Raw genomic sequence first — 17,785 nt, 5'->3', positions numbered from 1 at the left:
GGGAGGGGGACTCACCATCTCGTCCACTGTCCGAGGCTAGGAGAACGGGACGGCCGCTGGGTCCGGGCTTTGGGGGACGAGGGAGCCGTTGGCATGGACTCATCTTGAGGCTCGGGGGCCGCCGTCCTGTCTACCGGTCGCGAGATGCCCTCCGGCGCACGTTGCTCTGGGACCACCCTCCGGGGAAATGGTGGTACTCGCTCCCCTGCCTCACGTAGATGGGCCGCCTCAGCCAGCTCGATCTCCTCTACCAACTCGGAGGTGGTGGTCGGGTTCCTCATGCCCAAGGCGGGGCGAACGCTCCGGGGCAGGGCTCGGAGGAGGCGATCGACGACCACGCGTTCCGTTACTTGGGCGGCGGTGGGGTTGCCTACCATCAGCCAATGTTGGGCTAGGCGAGAAAGTTCGGCTACTTGGACCGCGCGCGGGCCGCCGGGGTTGGTATGTCCACTCGAAGAATGCCTGGGCCGCACACGTCGGGGAGAGCCCCACGCGGGCGAGAATCTCCTTCTTCACCTCCTCATAATTCTCCGCCACTTCCGCTGGCAGGCTGAAGAAGGCACGTTGAGCTTCGCCCGTGAGGAGGGGGGCCAGCGCCCGGGCCCAATCATCGGGATCCCATCGCTCCGTGATGGCCGTAGTCTCAAACATTTGTATATATGACTCGACGTCATCGTGCGCGGTCATCTTCGGCAAGAGCTGGGCGGCCTGCGCGCGCAGGTCGGGTAACGGAACGCGCTGGCGGGCGGCCGTGCGAATGGCGGCGATTTCCTGATCAGCCTGGCCTTGGCGCGTGGCCAGATGTTCAACAATCTGCTGCTGGCGCAGGCTGACGTCGGTCAATTGCCGGAGCAGTTCTTTCATCCTAGGGGAGGAGTACCAACCATCCTAAAGTGCACAAGACAAAAGGAAAAAAAAAATGCTGATTAGAGGGTGGAGTTCACTTGCCGGTGAAATCTTCCGTTCATGCCCGCATTCTCCACCACTGTGACGGGGTGGAAGAATCACGCGACAAGGAGAGCTCAAAATAAATACCCCGGAGGGTATTCAATATAAGTGTAGTGCAATCGGTGCAAGGTGGCTGGAGGCTGCGGTGCGGTGCTCTCGGTGCGTGATTCGTGCCGTGCGGTGACAGTTCTGTGGCTCCTTTTTCAGGGCTGGGTCGGTCGGTCAATCGCTGGCTTCTGCAAAGAGAGGAAAGTGCACATGTTAAGCCTCAGTCGGAACGAAGTCCGTAGTCTGCCTCTCACCCAGCCGCGTCCGGCTTATATGGTTGGGGACTGACGAGCTTCAGGTGCGACCGGCCCAGCCCTGATGAGGCGGTGCAGGTGTTCCGCCTTCGTCTCCAGGGCAACGCTGATGAGAACTCGTCACAGTATGTATAGTATATAGCCTACATATAAACCTTGCTATGTGTACTGCGTTGGGCTAACTGAGATTGTCATAGCACTCGTATATTATTGATCTTTTGTTGGTTTTGATTGCTAATATTGTCATCATTTGTAAGTCGCTTTGGATAAAAGTCTGCTAAATGACTAAATGTAAATGTAATGTAATGTACTTATATTATGTATTCCTGTATTTGGCCCAATTGTATGTAGAACTTTTATTACTTAGTGGGACATGCTTATAGTGTTGTAAATATGCAAATGAAGTTTTTATAGAGCTTTTTTATTTTCAATACTTTGCATTTTAAAACTCATAAATGTCTGTTCAGTGGTCCCTATGTACTGTAACAGACAACACAAAGAAGCTGCAAAGATTTTACAAAATAAAAAATAATCTCTGTACCAATAAAATGTGCAACATTTTACGTTTTTCTACCAAATTGCATTTAATATCTAATTAAACTTTCACTGGAATGTTTTCCTGGACATGTTGCAATTTTGAGTATAGTGAAAATGATAGGTATAATGATAGAAGGCACAAATGCTGCTCTGAAGTGCTATCAGATAGTGTGGATTTAGTGAGCATTAAGGGCACTGAGCTTTGCCAATTACTAGACCTGGGACAGTCTTGCACATGCACTTCCTGTCGTGTGCTCACGCCCTGAGTCCCAATGTTCATACTATCCATCTTAAATAGTATGTGAGATTACAGGAAGCGTGTCCCAAAGCATTGTATGTTGAAAAGAGTATGCCAAAAGTCCCCAGATGGTCTACTATTTCAGGTCGATTTTTGAAGTGTGGATCTGTGCACACTCTAATGGCTAAAATTGCCCACAATCCATTGCGACAGAGCGGTCCATTAAAGACGCAGTTGTGTGACCTGATAGTATGTCCCAAAGCTTGCCTATTCTTCTACTACACACTCAAAAGTGTGTACTTTTTCTTCACCAAAAGAGTACATACTTTAAGGGCGTAGTATAAGTAGGCACATTGGGACGCAGCAACACTCTCAAATGGCCAAGACCTCAAGTGTGGGAGATTACTGAGGTGCATTATGGGATTGGATAAGTGCACTTGATAATGTCCCCTCAAATAGTGCACTTTGTAGTGGTATAGAGGCGATTTTGGACACAGCACAGCTCTTTGGTAGGGGAGTCTGGGATTGGTTGGCACAGAGCTAATTTCTGGGTCAGAAGTGGGTGCGTTCACAAAAATGTACAGTAGCTACGTCTTAATTTTTGCGCTCTTGAACCTCACCAGGTTCTACCAATATATTAAATAGTCAAAACCTGGCAACTTTTTTACTTTTCTGTGTCAAACAAAAAACTAACCACCAAATATTTTATAGAGGGATATTTAAAAAGAAATCAATTTTAGTTAATAGTAAAGGGACCCGTATTAAATGTGGATCCCTGTGATAAATTATGCTGCCTGGTTAGTAGTGGGAATGTTGGTTAAACATAAAAAAAGATTGGACACACAATGTGTAGCTTTTAATGCTATCGGTTCAGTGTAAAAATATACATGTTTGGATTCTCTACAAATACAAACATGCCAAGTTGCAGTGACTGCCTTTTTATTTGATTCAAAAGTGAGAAAGATTTTGCCATCTGAAAAGCATGTCATAACTATAAACAGAGGAAAACGAACTCTATTTGGCAATAGACTCAAAGTATTATTTGCAAAGAAACAAAACACCCATTCCTTGCGTAAAATAGAAAACCCATTTCATGTTTGGAAAATAAACACATTGAAATTGTTTGCTTGTGAATTTACTAATTAAAAATCAGGCAGACATTCAAAATGGCCACTTAAGTCAGACATCTTTTTCCCAACATTAAAGCACTTAACTCATGGAATAATGTGTTTCGGAACATTGGACATGCTTTATTTTCAGAACTTTTCACAATTTATTTAAACATCTCACATATACAAAATAGGTACAATAAACTTTGTGGTTTGTTTTGAGAGAGAGGCATCTGCAACCCTTTAAAATGGACGAACTGTGCTGTCAGTATTAACACTGGGGGCGTAAAAGAATGTAATGCCTGAACAAAAAAAAAACAAAAAAAAAGAAATCTGAACAAAACTGAGAAAACAAAAACAAACAAAACAAAAGGAAAACCCAGACAAACATCAGGTTTAGGAATATTCCACCTGCTTAAAATTGGGGTTATCAGGGGGACCTGTGCAATATTCCTCAGAGACAATACAAAGTAATACAGTAACAGTGGTTTCCTCCACAGCTGCATGTATAGCACCATATAATATCACTGCTTCAAGTATTGGAGCACCTTTGAAACAGGACAGAACTTGAAGCCTTAGTACCAACTAGTGACAACTAGGATGTTGATTAATATTTTCCTTTACACATGAGGTAGTTTAAACCTTACGGAAATTGTGGTTTTAAACTTCCTCTTTGGAAGATATACAAAGACCACAAAGTGATGTATACTTTCATTGTTTTTATTACACTTCTTTTATTTTTACAAAATGATGACATGTCCCATAACATGGTGTTATCCCGTGTCTCTTTGGGCTGCTGTATTAATTTGCATTGCGCAATGCTCCGTTCAGTCCATTGGTCCTCTCCGATAGAGCCCAGCTTAAGCAAGTGGATTTGCAGAAAAAAATCAGCATTCAGTATAAAAAACACAGACAGAAGGGCAGAGATTTTTCTTTTTTCTTTCTTTCTCTCGTTTAATTTATCATGAGTCTATTTATTTGAAACAGACTGGGCCAATGTCCAAACCAAACTCTTGATCTGCGCCACCAATGTCCAAAGGTGCAATGTCGAGGATGGGAAGGCGAGATGGTTTATTTGTTCTGTATTCAATGACTGTCTTGCTCCACTGGCCAGTGTGTCTCTGCAGGGAGACGCAATAAAAGATAGAACATGTTAAGTGACTTCTTTTTTGACAAACATCAATCTGTCATAAACATGCCAAGGTCATGTAATTGTGACAGTCTATCACATATGCATGTTGAACACTATCGTTTACCTGTTGTTGTAAACGCTTAACCTCTTTTATGATAACATATTATGCTAACATATTATGCTAACTTTTAATCAAAGTGCAAAAAGAGAACTTACACTGCAGCCATCCTCTAGGACGCTGAAAGTGAAGCGGCTGTTACCCTCCGCCCTGAGCTCCACATCATTGGAGCCCTGCAGCAACACAGCCTTCTTCAGGTTTCCATTCTCGGCATCCATGTAAGCGATGCTGTTCTTGCAGTGGTAGGTGATATTCTGGACTGCCTGATTGGCCAGCAAACGCATGAAGGCCAGTTGAGTAGCCATGGACTGTGGGCTCAGGGTCTCATCATTGTAACCGAACTGAAAAGGGAATGGAAGAAGACAACCTTCAGACTGCTTTCTCTTGATAAATCTTGAACAGTCAGTACAGTAATTAATTTTGTCCTCTCTGACATCTCCAACTTTTGTGAAATTCTTCAACTTACCTCAGTACCACCATTGATGGTCTCGCCGAACCAAATGTGTTTCTTCTCCTGGGAGCTTCTGTACCAGTTTTTGCGTGCAATGCTCTCTGGGTGGGGGTGGATGCAGGTCTGGCCAGTAGAGAAGTCGCAGTAGGCCTTGATGGCATCCATGGTGCAGCCCTGGTTGGGGTCGATCCAGTAGAAACCTACAGGGGAAGAAAACAATACAGATCATTAGGAAAGGTCATAGGAAGTAAGAACTATTGGAAGATGGCTTAGCTCTACTGGAAGAAGAAAGATTCACTTACCGCTGCTCCATTCAGGGTGGCTGAGCCTGATGTCACGGCAAGTACGGGCAGGGTTCTTCTTTGAGCCCTCAGGGGAAAGCAGATTCTCAATCTGAGTGTTCAAGGACTTGATGGTGGCATCCACCTCATAATCCTTAGCCCTGAGAGAGGCCTGGTCAGCTCTGTACTCATCATATCCTCCAGATGTGTCATATCCACCACCAGCTGCACCAGGGGGTCCGGGAAGACCAGGAGTTCCAGGAGGACCCTAGAGTTAAACACATTATAGATTAACCACACGTCGTGTTCAACTGGGGTGTCTTCTCTACATTTCATCTCAAGGTAAGATACTGTATTTTCTATAATATATTTTACAATATATATTTTCTGTTTTCTTTCCATCTGTGTCAAGAGTAATTCTCAAATGTTTGTTTACTTACAGCAGGTCCAACATGTCCAGGAGGACCACGGTGTCCAGGGGGTCCAATAGCACCAGGCATGCCATTTGAACCGTCCTTACCAGGGGGGCCATTAGGACCAGCTGGGCCCTAAAGACAAAATGCAGACAACCATTATGAACATTTCCACACTTTTATTACAAAATCCTGTGTGCCAAGTCTTAAAAATGAGAAAGTTACTTACTCTTGGACCAGCAGGACCAGCCACACCAGCAGGGCCGCTGTCACCAGAAGGACCCTGTAAGACAGTGTCATTTGTTCTTGTTCTGCAATCTTTTATGCTGAATCATTTTACTAATCTGTATGAGAACTAAACAAACTGTTCAAACTGTTTTCACAGGAAAAAGACATTGAAGCTTATTATTAAAGTTGTGCCACTTACGTTGGGTCCAGGCATTCCCTGCAGACCAGGATGTCCACGAAGTCCCTTCATGCCCCTTTCTCCTTTGTCTCCAGCAACACCTTTCTCACCACGAGGTCCAGAGGGGCCCTGTTAATCAAAGGAAACAATGAAAGAAAGAAATATCCATAGAAGCCATTGACTGGGTCCTTCAATTAAAATGCCTTTAAGAAGGATGATGTCTGACACACTTACAGGTGCACCTCTTGCTCCAGCAGGTCCAGCAGGGCCAGCAGATCCAGAAGGTCCCTAAAGGGGGTGTAAATGAGAGAATGGATTGATTACATGTGTGGTAGTCTCTTTAATTCCTATGCATAATTTAGTAAATGCTGTGGCTTAGTTCAGTGACACGTACAGATTCACCACGGTTTCCGGGTCTGCCAGCAGCGCCTGATGGTCCATTGGGTCCAGGAGCACCGACAGATCCAGAGGGTCCAGAGGAACCAGGCTCACCACGGTCTCCCTAGTAGTTGAAATAGTCCAGTTCAGTTACTTTTTTTCATTTATATGTAACACAATCTGGTCTGGTAATTGAAACCTTAGGATTTATTTCAAGACTACAGTCTTAGGATAAAGTTAGTGATGGTCAGATATGAAGAAATGCGTAGTCAGAAGTCATATCAGAGCTGTATACCTTAAGGCCAGCAGCACCAGGACGGCCAGGAGGTCCATCATTACCAGGGCTTCCCTACAAAACAACACAGTGGCGTACATGAATATTGTATGAAAAACCCCTACAAATTGTATGTCTTAAAATGAAGTACAATTGATACTCACCTCACGTCCAGCCTCACCCTGAGGACCAGTCATACCGGGCATGCCAATGTTGCCAAGGGGACCACGGGGACCAGGGGCACCAGCAGGGCCAACTCTTCCAGACTCACCCTAAAGAACACACAAAGAACAGATTAAGATTTACCCTGTAGCAAGTTAATTTTGACCAGTTTGGACACAATCAGGGGGTCAGTGCACTTACAACAGAACCGGGGCCACCAGGAAGACCACGGTCGCCTCTGGAGCCAGGAAGACCATTGAATCCCTGAGATCCCAGCTGACCCTGAGGCCCAGCAGGTCCAGGTGCTCCCTGATTTTTAAAAAGAAAAAAGTTTATCATGAGATGTAATATATACTATGTGATACTTTGCAATTAATGTGTTCAGCTTGTACTTACAGGTGTGCCAGCCTCTCCAGGAGATCCCTTCTCGCCAGACAGACCAGGTGGTCCAATCAGTCCATTCTCTCCTGGGGGACCAGCAGGGCCAACATCACCACGAGCACCACGTGGGCCATCCTTTCCAGGAGCACCAGTGGGACCAGCAGGTCCAACAATACCCTAATGGGTGGAAAGAAAATCAGATGATATATGAGACTATAAAGATATATCCTGAAATGAAGCAAGGACTAGCATGAAGCATTAGGTCTGGACAACTCCATTAAAAGTTATCTAATATTACTCACAGCAGGGCCAGGTGGTCCAACTCTGCCAGCAGCACCAGGGAAACCAGTCAGACCCTAGGATAGAGCCAGAAATTCATGGGTCACGTAGGAAATGTCGCACAACTAAACAAGCAAATAAATGAATATATAAATCCATAAAAGCATACTTACAGGGGGACCGGAGTCACCACGGGCACCAGGTGGGCCAACAGGACCAGCAGGACCCTAAAGATGCACAAGAAATTGAAAAAAGTTCAAAATCATAAAGATACATTGGATGTGTTATCCAGTGTATCCTTGACTGAGACATGAGGTGAATGTCAAAACTACAATAGCCTACTTTTCAGAAGTAAATTCTCACTAAGATATGTTTCTTCAACAATCTATGAGTTTTTATTAAATGTAGTCTCAAACTTACGAGGGGTCCAGTATTGCCAGCAGGACCAGCAGGGCCGGGGGGTCCAACATCACCCTTTCCACCAGCAGGTCCTTTCTCGCCTCTTGGTCCAGTCTGGCCATCAGAACCCTACAAGACACATTGTGTCCCTGTCAGTTTTTAGTGCATGTGTGTTCAGAGTTTTTAAAACAGCTGCTTTGAGGTCTAAAATTGAATGCATGAATCACAAAGAAGTGCTCTTTTGTAGCAGACTTCAGGAGAATTCACATGGACTTACAGGGGGTCCAGCAAATCCAGAAGGTCCAGCAGGGCCAGACTCACCACGTTCACCCTAAAACACATGTTAAGATTTGAGCATGAATGCTTGATTCTGAAGTGAATTATAGTTTATGCACAGTTCTTGTTTTAGTTCCTTAATATCGGACAATCATAAATCATTAAATAATGAAATAATTATTCTATCAGTGTGTAGTGAAGAACTGATCATAATACTCACAGGAGCACCACGAGCACCAGAAGGTCCGGCAGGGCCGAAAGAGCCAGTTTCACCCTGGAAGAGAACACAGAGTTTGGTTTGATCAGAATGGTCTTTACAGTTATCTGATAGTACTTTTGCCAGTCTTCCAAGTTAATTATTTGTAGGTTATGACTTTCTTTTTGGTTGCAAAAAGTCTCAAGGAAGCACCTGTAATCATTTTGGAGATCCCTCAGAACAGTTTGGATACATTCACTCTGCAAGCCATAGTCCCCCACTCTAATTTTTGTGAGGTCGTTCACATAAGTTAAATGTGGCCCATTTAAACACCTTTCCTTGTATGACATTCCTTAAACATCTTACCTTAGCATGCTGAACAAATTAGTATTTCACATTTAATATATTTTGTTATAAAAATTTGAAGACCATTGGATTTCCAGTAGTGCTGAGTGTAACTGACAAATATACAAAGTACACACATATATATTATGTAAACAAAAACTTTTATTTTGGATGCAATTAATCGCGATTAATCATTTGTCAGCACTAACTTCCAGTTTTAAATCAGCGCATTAGCATTTCAGTTGCTTTCACTGTTCAAAGTCACCACATTTGAGACTTGAACATGGGCAGTGCTTTATATAGAGCAATTTAATGATTTAGATTAGAAGATAATGATTTCATCATTTTCAAGGGTAAATAAAACTCACTTATAGCATATGTTGAATTAAATTGTCTTAGAAAAAGTTTTTGTTTCCTAATGTGAAAGATTTGTAGAACAGAATAGTTAATTTTTTTTAGAAATTAAAATGTGCAATGTTTTTTCCTGTTCCATGCTGTCATCTAAAAACAGATTTGTTACTGAAGGTTTAAAACTATGATCTGAACCAAATTTAAATTAATGTAGCAATGTTTGATTGTTGTTTATAAATATTTACTGCAGATGATAAAATAAGTAAATAAATAAAAAATAAAAACACTGAAAATGAGTCAAATCATGTCATGGCTTTAACCCTAACGTTTTTGAATAATGGAATATTGTTTGAATTTTCCAGCAGAGAGCAGCAGTGATTCTGACAGTTGTCAGCAGGGTTTCCTCTTCAAGCAATGGACCAAGGAAGCAAATTATTCGCCCCTTGGGAAGGTAAGAATCTTAATACATTCTGTTAGTGGTGTGCCATTAAATGAATGCCAGTGTGATCTTGTGATCATTTTAAATCCTCTTCATTTTTATGATGTCACTTTTGACATTATGATTATAATGTGTGATTCATCGCGCAAGATTCATAAGGAATAAAAAGAAAATCCCTTTGGACTGGTGTAAATATTTCAATGATTTAGATTGATAGCAACAATTCTTTGCATTGATCTGACATAGCAGTTGAGAGAATGCTCTTTACCTTGTCACCATTAGCACCAGCGGGTCCAGGGGGTCCACTGGGTCCAGGAGCACCCTGTAAATTGAGGAAGAAGTACCATAAAATCACGGCTACAAAACATTTGTGTAATTTTGTATGAAATGAGATAAAGGTACTTGGTATTCTTACACGGGCACCATCTCTTCCAACATTGCCCTCCAGTCCTCTGTATCCTTGCTCACCCTGTGTATAAGAGAAATGTTTTAGTCAGCTGTAAGAGACACACAGATTTGACAACATATGCACTATAGAGTGTCATGAGCATTGCTTCAAAATGTACCTTCTCTCCTTTAGGTCCAGGAGTTCCAGCGGCACCACGCTCACCGGGCATACCAGCAGCTCCCTGGTGTCCAGGGGCACCAGCAGCTCCAACTGCACCAGGCTCTCCCTGAAGAATACAGATTTTGTCAGTTACACTCATAAAAATGATCTGTCTAGATGACATGTGTGGTGGCCTGTGTACATACCTTGTTTCCATCAGGGCCAGGAGTACCAGCAGGTCCACGAGCACCAATGGGTCCCTGAGCGCCAGCAGCACCAGCGGGTCCAGGGTTACCACGCTCACCCTAAACAGTCATAAAAGGACAGAAGAACCTTAAGATAGGCTAATTTCTTCTCATGCACATACTCATATGAGAATAAACACAGAACAAGAAATCAGAGAAAGGTAAGTCACCTTCACACCAGCAGGTCCAGATACACCTTGATCTCCAGGGATACCCTGTTGAGAGATAAGAAATAAATGTAATGATCTGCATGACATTATGCATCTAGTATTATACAAGTGAACCAAAAACTGCATAAGCTGCATAACATCTAAGCCATGAAAACTTACTCTATCTCCGGGCTTGCCGGCCTCACCAACAGGTCCAGCGGGGCCAGGAAGACCCTGTTAAAGGTTGAGCAGGAGACACAAGTTTTTTAAGATTCAAACACTACAGAAACAGGAAGAATTCATACAAGACTAGTACAAATTGATCTTATTCTATTTGCCTATGACAGTGATTCCCAACCATGGATACACCTAGGGAGAACTTGGAAACCTTGCGATTTTGCTATTTTGTCTGGATTTCTTCACAACTGTTAAAGCTTGTAAAAGACAAATAAGCTTGAGCTACTTGATTAGCCCATTTTCACTCACTGTATTGAATAAAGGAAACTATTTAGCCCATTAGCCCATTTTCACTCACTATATTGAATAAAGGAAACTCCGCATTTGGTACTTGAGCCCTACATATGGGCTTCCAAGACGGTTGGGAAACACTTCTTATATTTAACTTCACACTTCAAGCTTAAATGAAGACTATAATCTTGAAAGAAGGCTTGTAAAAGTATGACACTGACCTGGAAACCAGGAGCACCAGAGGGTCCCTGCTCTCCCTTCTCACCTGGGGCACCCTAAATGAGAAGACAAAAATACATTACCACTAAGAAACAGTGAAAGGTCATGTACTAATCCACATAGACAGTCTTTTCAGAAAATTTCAGATGGTCTACTTACAGCAAGTCCGACAGGACCAGCAGGGCCGTTGTTACCATCAGGACCAGGAAGACCCTAAGTGAAAATAGGAACGGAATCAGAGCAGCACAATAACTAATAACTCACTCCTTGAGACTGGATACTGAAGAATGTTTATAACGGATATTTCTCTCTCTGAAATACTTACTCTCAGTCCAGTGGGGCCAGCAGGTCCCTTCTCACCAGGCTTGCCAGACTCGCCCTGCAACAAGGTTCATTGACACATCATTATATTTTGAATATCTAAATAAAGATGAAATGCATAAAATACAGTCAGTACTTACAGAGGGTCCCTTAGGACCGGGGAATCCAATATTACCGGGCTGGCCTCTGGGTCCAGTTGGGCCAGGGGGGCCGGTGCGGCCATCTTGACCAGAGGCACCCTAGAGAACAGCATATAAAGTGGTGATGAGTGTGCACAAAGATGCTCATGGATTAGTAATATTTTTCTGGGTACCTCAAACTATGTGTATAGTATGAATATAAAAGCTGTGTACTCACAGCAGGCCCTTCCTTTCCAGGGGGTCCAGAACTGCCAGGGCTACCAGGGAGACCCTGAAAAGATGTAAAGTGATGGTCTTGTTCATATGGTCACATGTCAAGAGTAATTGATCTCAATGCATACTTGTAAAATAGGAGAAATTTCACATGTTTCTTGCTTCTTGATTTACAGATTTTGTCATAATGGACTGGACAGATATAAAGTAGTAAGAGGCTGATACTCACTCTAGCTCCAACAAGACCAGGCTCACCAGCACGACCGGCATCTCCAGGAGGTCCACGGGCTCCAGGGGCACCAGTAGCACCACGGGCACCAGGCATGCCCTAAGATACAAGATTCATAGATCAGTGTCTTAAATAAAGCATCAGAACAATGTATAATTGCATGGATTTGGCAGAAAAACTATTATAAATTGTATATGTATACATATTTTTTATTTATTCAAAACAGCTAAACCACATTCTATATGCACTCCATAGCTCCTTTCAATACAGAACAGATCTTTTTATATCACTTGAATCTTACCATTGGGCCCGATCTGCCAGCCAGACCAGGCAGACCACGAGTACCAGCAGCTCCCTGCAAGAAACGTCAGTATACATAGATTAGCAAAAATAAATAATAACAAAACATAACCATAATGCAGAAAAATGAACCATTGTATCACGCTTTATAAATGTTTAGCATTATTCTTACAGGAAGACCTCTGACATAGTCCACTGGATTTTTACTTTTTTCAATATTTTGTACTGTTGTTCTGTACGTCTTGTACTTTTTCTTTTAAAGCCTTGGCCCAAACTTACTCTAGGTCCACGCAGTCCAGCGGGTCCAGTAGCTCCCTGCTCACCAGTTGAGCCTCTCTTGCCCTCTTCACCAGAAGGACCAGGGAGTCCCTGAGGACCAACACTACCCTGTACAGGAAAAGGTAAAGAAGGAAGTGAACAAGGACATTCAGCCATAGCACTGACTATATGCTTTATAAATTGTTGAGATGATTGTCAGTGTGTATACTCACAGGCTCACCCTTGACACCAGCATCTCCTTTCACTCCAACGGGTCCAGGGTCACCCTGAGCATCGAAACAGTTCAAAGGTTAGACCATTTTATCTGAAATTCCCTATTAAAAATGTATGAATAAAAAAAGAATATGCACATAAATAGAGTCATGCACCGAAATGAAAAATAAAACAGAAAATATCAAATTATGTTTTGCTTTGCAATAACGTAATAAAATAACTTGATAGAATAACATGCTTCCTTTTTTCTGTAAAATACATAAAGTTTCTCCCTCAGCTGGTGTTACTTCTGATTAAAATCTAGGCTCAAACTATTTTTTAAGATATTGTTTAACTAAAACGACTGTATAGAACTAAAACTTACGTAATTATGTTAGTATTGATATATGTAATAATAAGTTGACTGAAAAATACTTCCATATCATGACTGTTGTGCAATGGCATTGTCTCTTCAACTGAAAACGTGACCTCTTTTCTGGCCAGAGTTTAAATGACATCTAATTAAACCTGGATTACTTCATTCTAAGCTGGTTTTCTGATGTCAACCTTTCTGATAATGAATCTGTTTAAGTAACGGTTTCTATAAAACAATTTTTTTTCTTTCAGCCAAAAACCCAAAAATGGCAGCTAAGGCTAATCAGATGGTACTCACAGCAAGACCTCTAGGACCAGAGGCTCCAGAAGGTCCTTGGGGGCCAGGGCCTCCTCTAGGGCCAGGGAAACCAGGGGCACCAGCAACTCCAGGGAGGCCCTGTGGAATACACCAAAAATACATTTGAAAAAAAAAAAACTAAGAAGAACATACACTTTCACACAAATATTGAATTTATAGGAGTGTTACTTTAAGAAAGCATACAGCTTTCAGTGAGTCAGTTAAGATGGTAGAGTAACTCAAATTAATTTTGACACTTCAGCTAGTTGATTGTGATTTGTGATTGCAATGTATAGTAATTGCTGTTTAAAAATGAAAAATAAATGAAAAAATGTAAAAAATAAAAAGAATAAATGTATTTAAATGTATTTAATTTAATTTTCATTTATCAAAAATGAATATATATATAAAAGTATTAAAAATACAGCAAAAATAATTCTGACATGATTTGTTTCACAACTACTAGGCAATTATTTCCTACAATTCCAATGCAATTGTACTTTAAAATGATTAGCACATTTCTTTGCACACAACAAATTTAGTTCAATTATTTTGTATGAATAAAATGGAAACTCACAGCTGCTCCCTTAGCACCGTTGATACCATTAGCACCAGGGTTACCCTGTAAAAGTACAAAGAGAGACATATTATTATTATTTTTTTCTTCAAGAAAATCAGATGAATTTATCTGCAAATATTTAAAATGCACTTACAGGGGGTCCAACTGGGCCAACAGCACCATTCGGGCCTGGCTCTCCTCTTTGTCCCTGAGGTCCAGATGGGCCAGTGGCACCAGCGGGTCCAATTTCTCCCTGTCAAATATTACAGACACTGTAAATTGTCTAGATGGCAAAAGAGAGAAGGTTGCTATGATGAATTAACGAAAGGTATTGTATATGTAGAGCATGAAATCTAATCAAATGATACGAACTGGCAGAATTGGCTAGCATGCCTATTAATCTTCTGGCACATTGTTTTATGCAGAGGTGCCAGGCAGGTGTCAAATTTAGTCGAATTTATTCAGTTTTGATTTCACCAGCTGTCACTCATACCTTAGGTCCAGGGGCACCAGGGAAACCAGGAGGACCAGCTGCTCCCAAAGGACCCTAAGGGGAGAGAAAATGTATTACGTCTACATTAGGACTATGCCATAAGGCACTTTTAAGGAGACAGAGAGGTCAAAGGGCAGCTAGTCCACTCACAGCAGGGCCAGCAGGACCAGTGTTGCCATCAGCTCCGCGAGCACCAGCTGGGCCAGAAGGACCAACACGACCTCTCTCACCAGGAAGACCACGACCACCCTGTGCAACGAGGAATGAAATATGTACTTAATATAAAGAGTTGAAGTAGGTATGTATTTAAGCTGATAAAGTCATTTGTGCTGGAGGCAGAATTGGGATATACAGTACACTGAAGATTTTCATAAATTTTAAAGTTTCACTTACTCTCTGTCCAGGGGTTCCATTTGATCCAGCAGCACCATTCTCACCCTGTTGAAAAAAGACAAACATAATAAGCCTTTAAAATATGACAAGACATATTTGACTTGATTCATTTTATGCATTATAAAATGTGGTAAGTGTGCTGTACTTTATGAGTAATAATATCAGTACTAATAGTAATAATAATGTATTTTATTTGTATAGCACCTTAATACACATAATGCAGCTTCACAAGTCAGTATATTTATGTAAAGCATCAGCAAGTGCAGTTGGTCTTTTGAATTGCACTTTCATTCCACTAAACAGTATTGTTTTATGTATTTTTAAAGTGGCAGGTGCATTTCTTTATAGTCTGAGATGTTTTAGGATGTAAATCTTTGATTGCTACCTTAAGACCAGCGGCACCAGGCTCTCCTTTGCGTCCATCAAGACCGGTGTAACCCTGAGGAACAAGAAATTAAGATCATGGTTACTTAGGAGATGTAAGCAATTGAAACAACATGTTAAGTCTCATCTTCTATGAGAAATGTTGTTTTTTGGAATTAATAGCTAAAAGCTAACAATGTCTTCTCATGGGTCCTCAATACTAAGCACTTACTCTGTGTCCCTTCATGCCAGGAAGTCCAGGAGTTCCGGGGAAACCACGGGCACCCTGTAGAAGAAAGAGCAAAGATGATGTTCCTTGTAAGAAAAATGACTGAGGTAGATACAAACATCCTTGATTTAAACAAAAAAGTGCATTTTGATGCCCTTACCTGTATTCCAGGGACTCCTCTGTCTCCAGGTTTTCCAGGTCTGCCATTGTTACCCTTTGAGAAGAATATAAAAGAGGATGTCAAGACACAGCGTGTATAAATGGGGCAATGCATGGTCGAATTAGAAGCTCAGTTTTAGTAAATGGTATTATAGCACTCACATCTTCACCATTTTTGCCAGGAGGTCCAGGAGGTCCACGAGCACCAACAGCTCCCTGTAATGAGATGATAGAGAGAGAAATCAACATTAAAGTTGAAAAGTCATTTCCAAACTGTGTGAAAAAAAAACTGTGTTGACCAAGAGTACTTACAGCTTGTCCGGGCTCTCCAGGCTCACCAGCATGTCCTTGGAATCCTTGAGGTCCCTATATAGTCACAGAAAAAGGAAGAAATGTTACATTTAGTTTTAGAGCCATAAACACCCAGAATAATACTTAATTAAATGATTATCAAAATAAGAACTTCATCTACATCACTAATTCTAAACATTTTTATTTAATTTTATTGAAAAGGTATCAATAATTCAATCAGTTTGTTAAACAAATACTCACAGGGGCACCGGGAGGTCCAGATGGGCCTCTAGGTCCCATCAAACCCTGAAAAAGTTCAAGTGAAAGTAAAAATGAGTGGTCTGAGGACTCAATATGATCAGCAGTAGTTTACATATCATGATTAAATAAAATAAAAGGTCCAGTATTTCATTTGCATGACATTACAACATTAATAGGAACACATTTTGGCAAGAAAAATCCTCAGTTTTGGATGTCATCATACATGAGTAGCAAACTGTTCTAGTTTTTAATATACTCTTAATATAAATGTGATATTAATATATTTAATAGCACAGAGGATTCACATCAACTGAAATGAAACTGAACAGAAAAGAAGCTGATATTAAATCACATGAGCTCACCATAGGTCCAGGGCCAGGGTCAGGTCCTTTAGCGCCATCATATTGAGCAGCAAAGTTCTACAGAAGAAATTAAGCAAAATATTTAGCATACATAAATAAAACACTGAGCAATAATAATTATTATTTATTTTATTTCAGTAATACAGTATTTTAATATTAACTTTATATTCCAATATCATAGAAAGCTTTAGTTATTTTAGCATTTTATTGACACAAAACATTCTCTAAATGTTCATTCTTTCATACTAAAATTATGACACTGTTTCTAGGCTTGTATTGAAAATAAATACAGCTCACACTTTTGGAAGCCATTTTGAGGCCAAGGTTCAGGGCAAAGGTTAAAGGTCAAATGTTAAATATGACTGGGTCAAGGGGTAATGGGAGGATCATGAGACTCAAATATTACTACCCGCAAGTTTTAATCATACAATTGCTATGCAATATACAGGTTTTGGTCTCTGGAAAAGTTTTTTGTTCAAAATGGAAACTTACTCCACCAAGACCAGGGGGGCCAGGGGGGCCGGGAGGCCCAGGAAGTCCAGGTCTGCCGGGGTTTCCATCTGGTCCTTTAGGACCCTATGGAGAACAAGAACAAATAACAAAATTAAGCAAGTTGTGATTGTTCTATTGTTTTAAAAATCTGTTGTGTTGATGTAAACTAGCCACCATGCTAATCTAGTGAAACTGATACCAAAAATATACAGATGGTTAAGTTAAACACCTTATAATAATTTCTTTGGCCTATATTAAATATGACTATAATACTGAAAAATTACTGGATAAACTTACCCTCTCACCTCTGGGTCCTTTTGGTCCCCTGGGGCTCTATTTACAGAAAAGTATAACCAGACAACTGTTTTAAAGTCCAACAGTATATTAATACTCCTTCATATGAAGACCACTTGCTTTTTTATATGCATGCTCAGGGTTATAGCAAAACAACAACAACAACAAAAAATATTCAAGTCACATTTACATATGCTATGCTACAGTGATGAACATGAACATTAGAACCAATGCTTATCTTCATATAATTGCACATAGAAAAGTGAATAAATAAATACAGGATTTATTTATTCCACCTTTCTAAGATTCTCATGTCATTTGATGTGCAATAGCTCATATCAAAATCATTTCTTGTATTCTTAAAACTACAAACATGCAAATTAATCTCGCAAAACAATTATAACATGCACAGTGCAGTATGTATCACTAACTACCACTAACGTCATGCATGCAACTTAATTAGATATTAATGAAGGTAGCAATGCACCAGTCATGATTC

General features: G+C 41.1%; 1 protein-coding gene and 1 long non-coding RNA gene across 2 annotated transcripts; one reads left to right on the top strand and one right to left on the bottom strand.

Moving 5' to 3' along the window:
* Nucleotides 1-3,838: 3,838 nt before the first annotated feature.
* On the bottom strand, nt 3,839-17,350 carry col1a2 (collagen, type I, alpha 2). The gene is made up of 48 exons (XM_058753888.1): nt 17,290-17,350; nt 16,993-17,076; nt 16,501-16,557; nt 16,139-16,183; nt 15,899-15,952; nt 15,749-15,802; nt 15,588-15,641; nt 15,431-15,484; nt 15,221-15,274; nt 14,836-14,880; nt 14,593-14,691; nt 14,443-14,496; nt 14,104-14,202; nt 13,968-14,012; nt 13,391-13,489; nt 12,738-12,791; nt 12,526-12,633; nt 12,248-12,301; nt 11,947-12,045; nt 11,722-11,775; nt 11,505-11,603; nt 11,369-11,422; nt 11,203-11,256; nt 11,046-11,099; nt 10,537-10,590; nt 10,378-10,422; nt 10,169-10,267; nt 9,982-10,089; nt 9,831-9,884; nt 9,684-9,737; nt 8,305-8,358; nt 8,086-8,139; nt 7,830-7,937; nt 7,583-7,636; nt 7,433-7,486; nt 7,146-7,307; nt 6,951-7,058; nt 6,752-6,859; nt 6,609-6,662; nt 6,330-6,437; nt 6,170-6,223; nt 5,957-6,064; nt 5,759-5,812; nt 5,557-5,664; nt 5,138-5,384; nt 4,851-5,035; nt 4,483-4,725; nt 3,839-4,255 (listed from the first exon to the last, which is right to left on the bottom strand). The coding sequence occupies exons 3-48, from the start codon at nt 16,501-16,503 to the stop codon at nt 4,109-4,111; spliced, it is 3,813 nt and encodes a 1,270-aa protein (XP_058609871.1). The 5' UTR covers nt 16,504-16,557; nt 16,993-17,076; nt 17,290-17,350; the 3' UTR covers nt 3,839-4,108.
* On the top strand, nt 11,296-13,481 carry LOC131525894 (uncharacterized). Its single transcript, XR_009267307.1, has 6 exons — nt 11,296-11,432; nt 11,894-12,096; nt 12,202-12,312; nt 12,509-12,647; nt 12,740-12,814; nt 13,345-13,481. It is a non-coding gene; the product is annotated as an uncharacterized LOC131525894 (long non-coding RNA).
* Nucleotides 17,351-17,785: the final 435 nt, after the last annotated feature.

This window comes from Onychostoma macrolepis, chromosome 19 (genome assembly GCF_012432095.1).
Source record: "Onychostoma macrolepis isolate SWU-2019 chromosome 19, ASM1243209v1, whole genome shotgun sequence".
NCBI classification, from domain to species: domain Eukaryota; kingdom Metazoa; phylum Chordata; class Actinopteri; order Cypriniformes; family Cyprinidae; genus Onychostoma; species Onychostoma macrolepis.
Note: the sequence above shows the minus strand (reverse complement) of the source record. Positions and strands in the feature narration are given on the sequence as shown.

Coding starts and splice junctions, on each gene's coding strand:
- col1a2 (XM_058753888.1), bottom strand. Junction 9,885..9,981: donor CTGGACCTAAAGGAGAGAAG/GTACATTTTGAA, acceptor TCTTATACACAG/GGTGAGCAAGGATACAGAGG. Junction 8,359..9,683: donor CTGGTGCTAATGGTGACAAG/GTAAAGAGCATT, acceptor GTTCTCTTCCAG/GGTGAAACTGGCTCTTTCGG.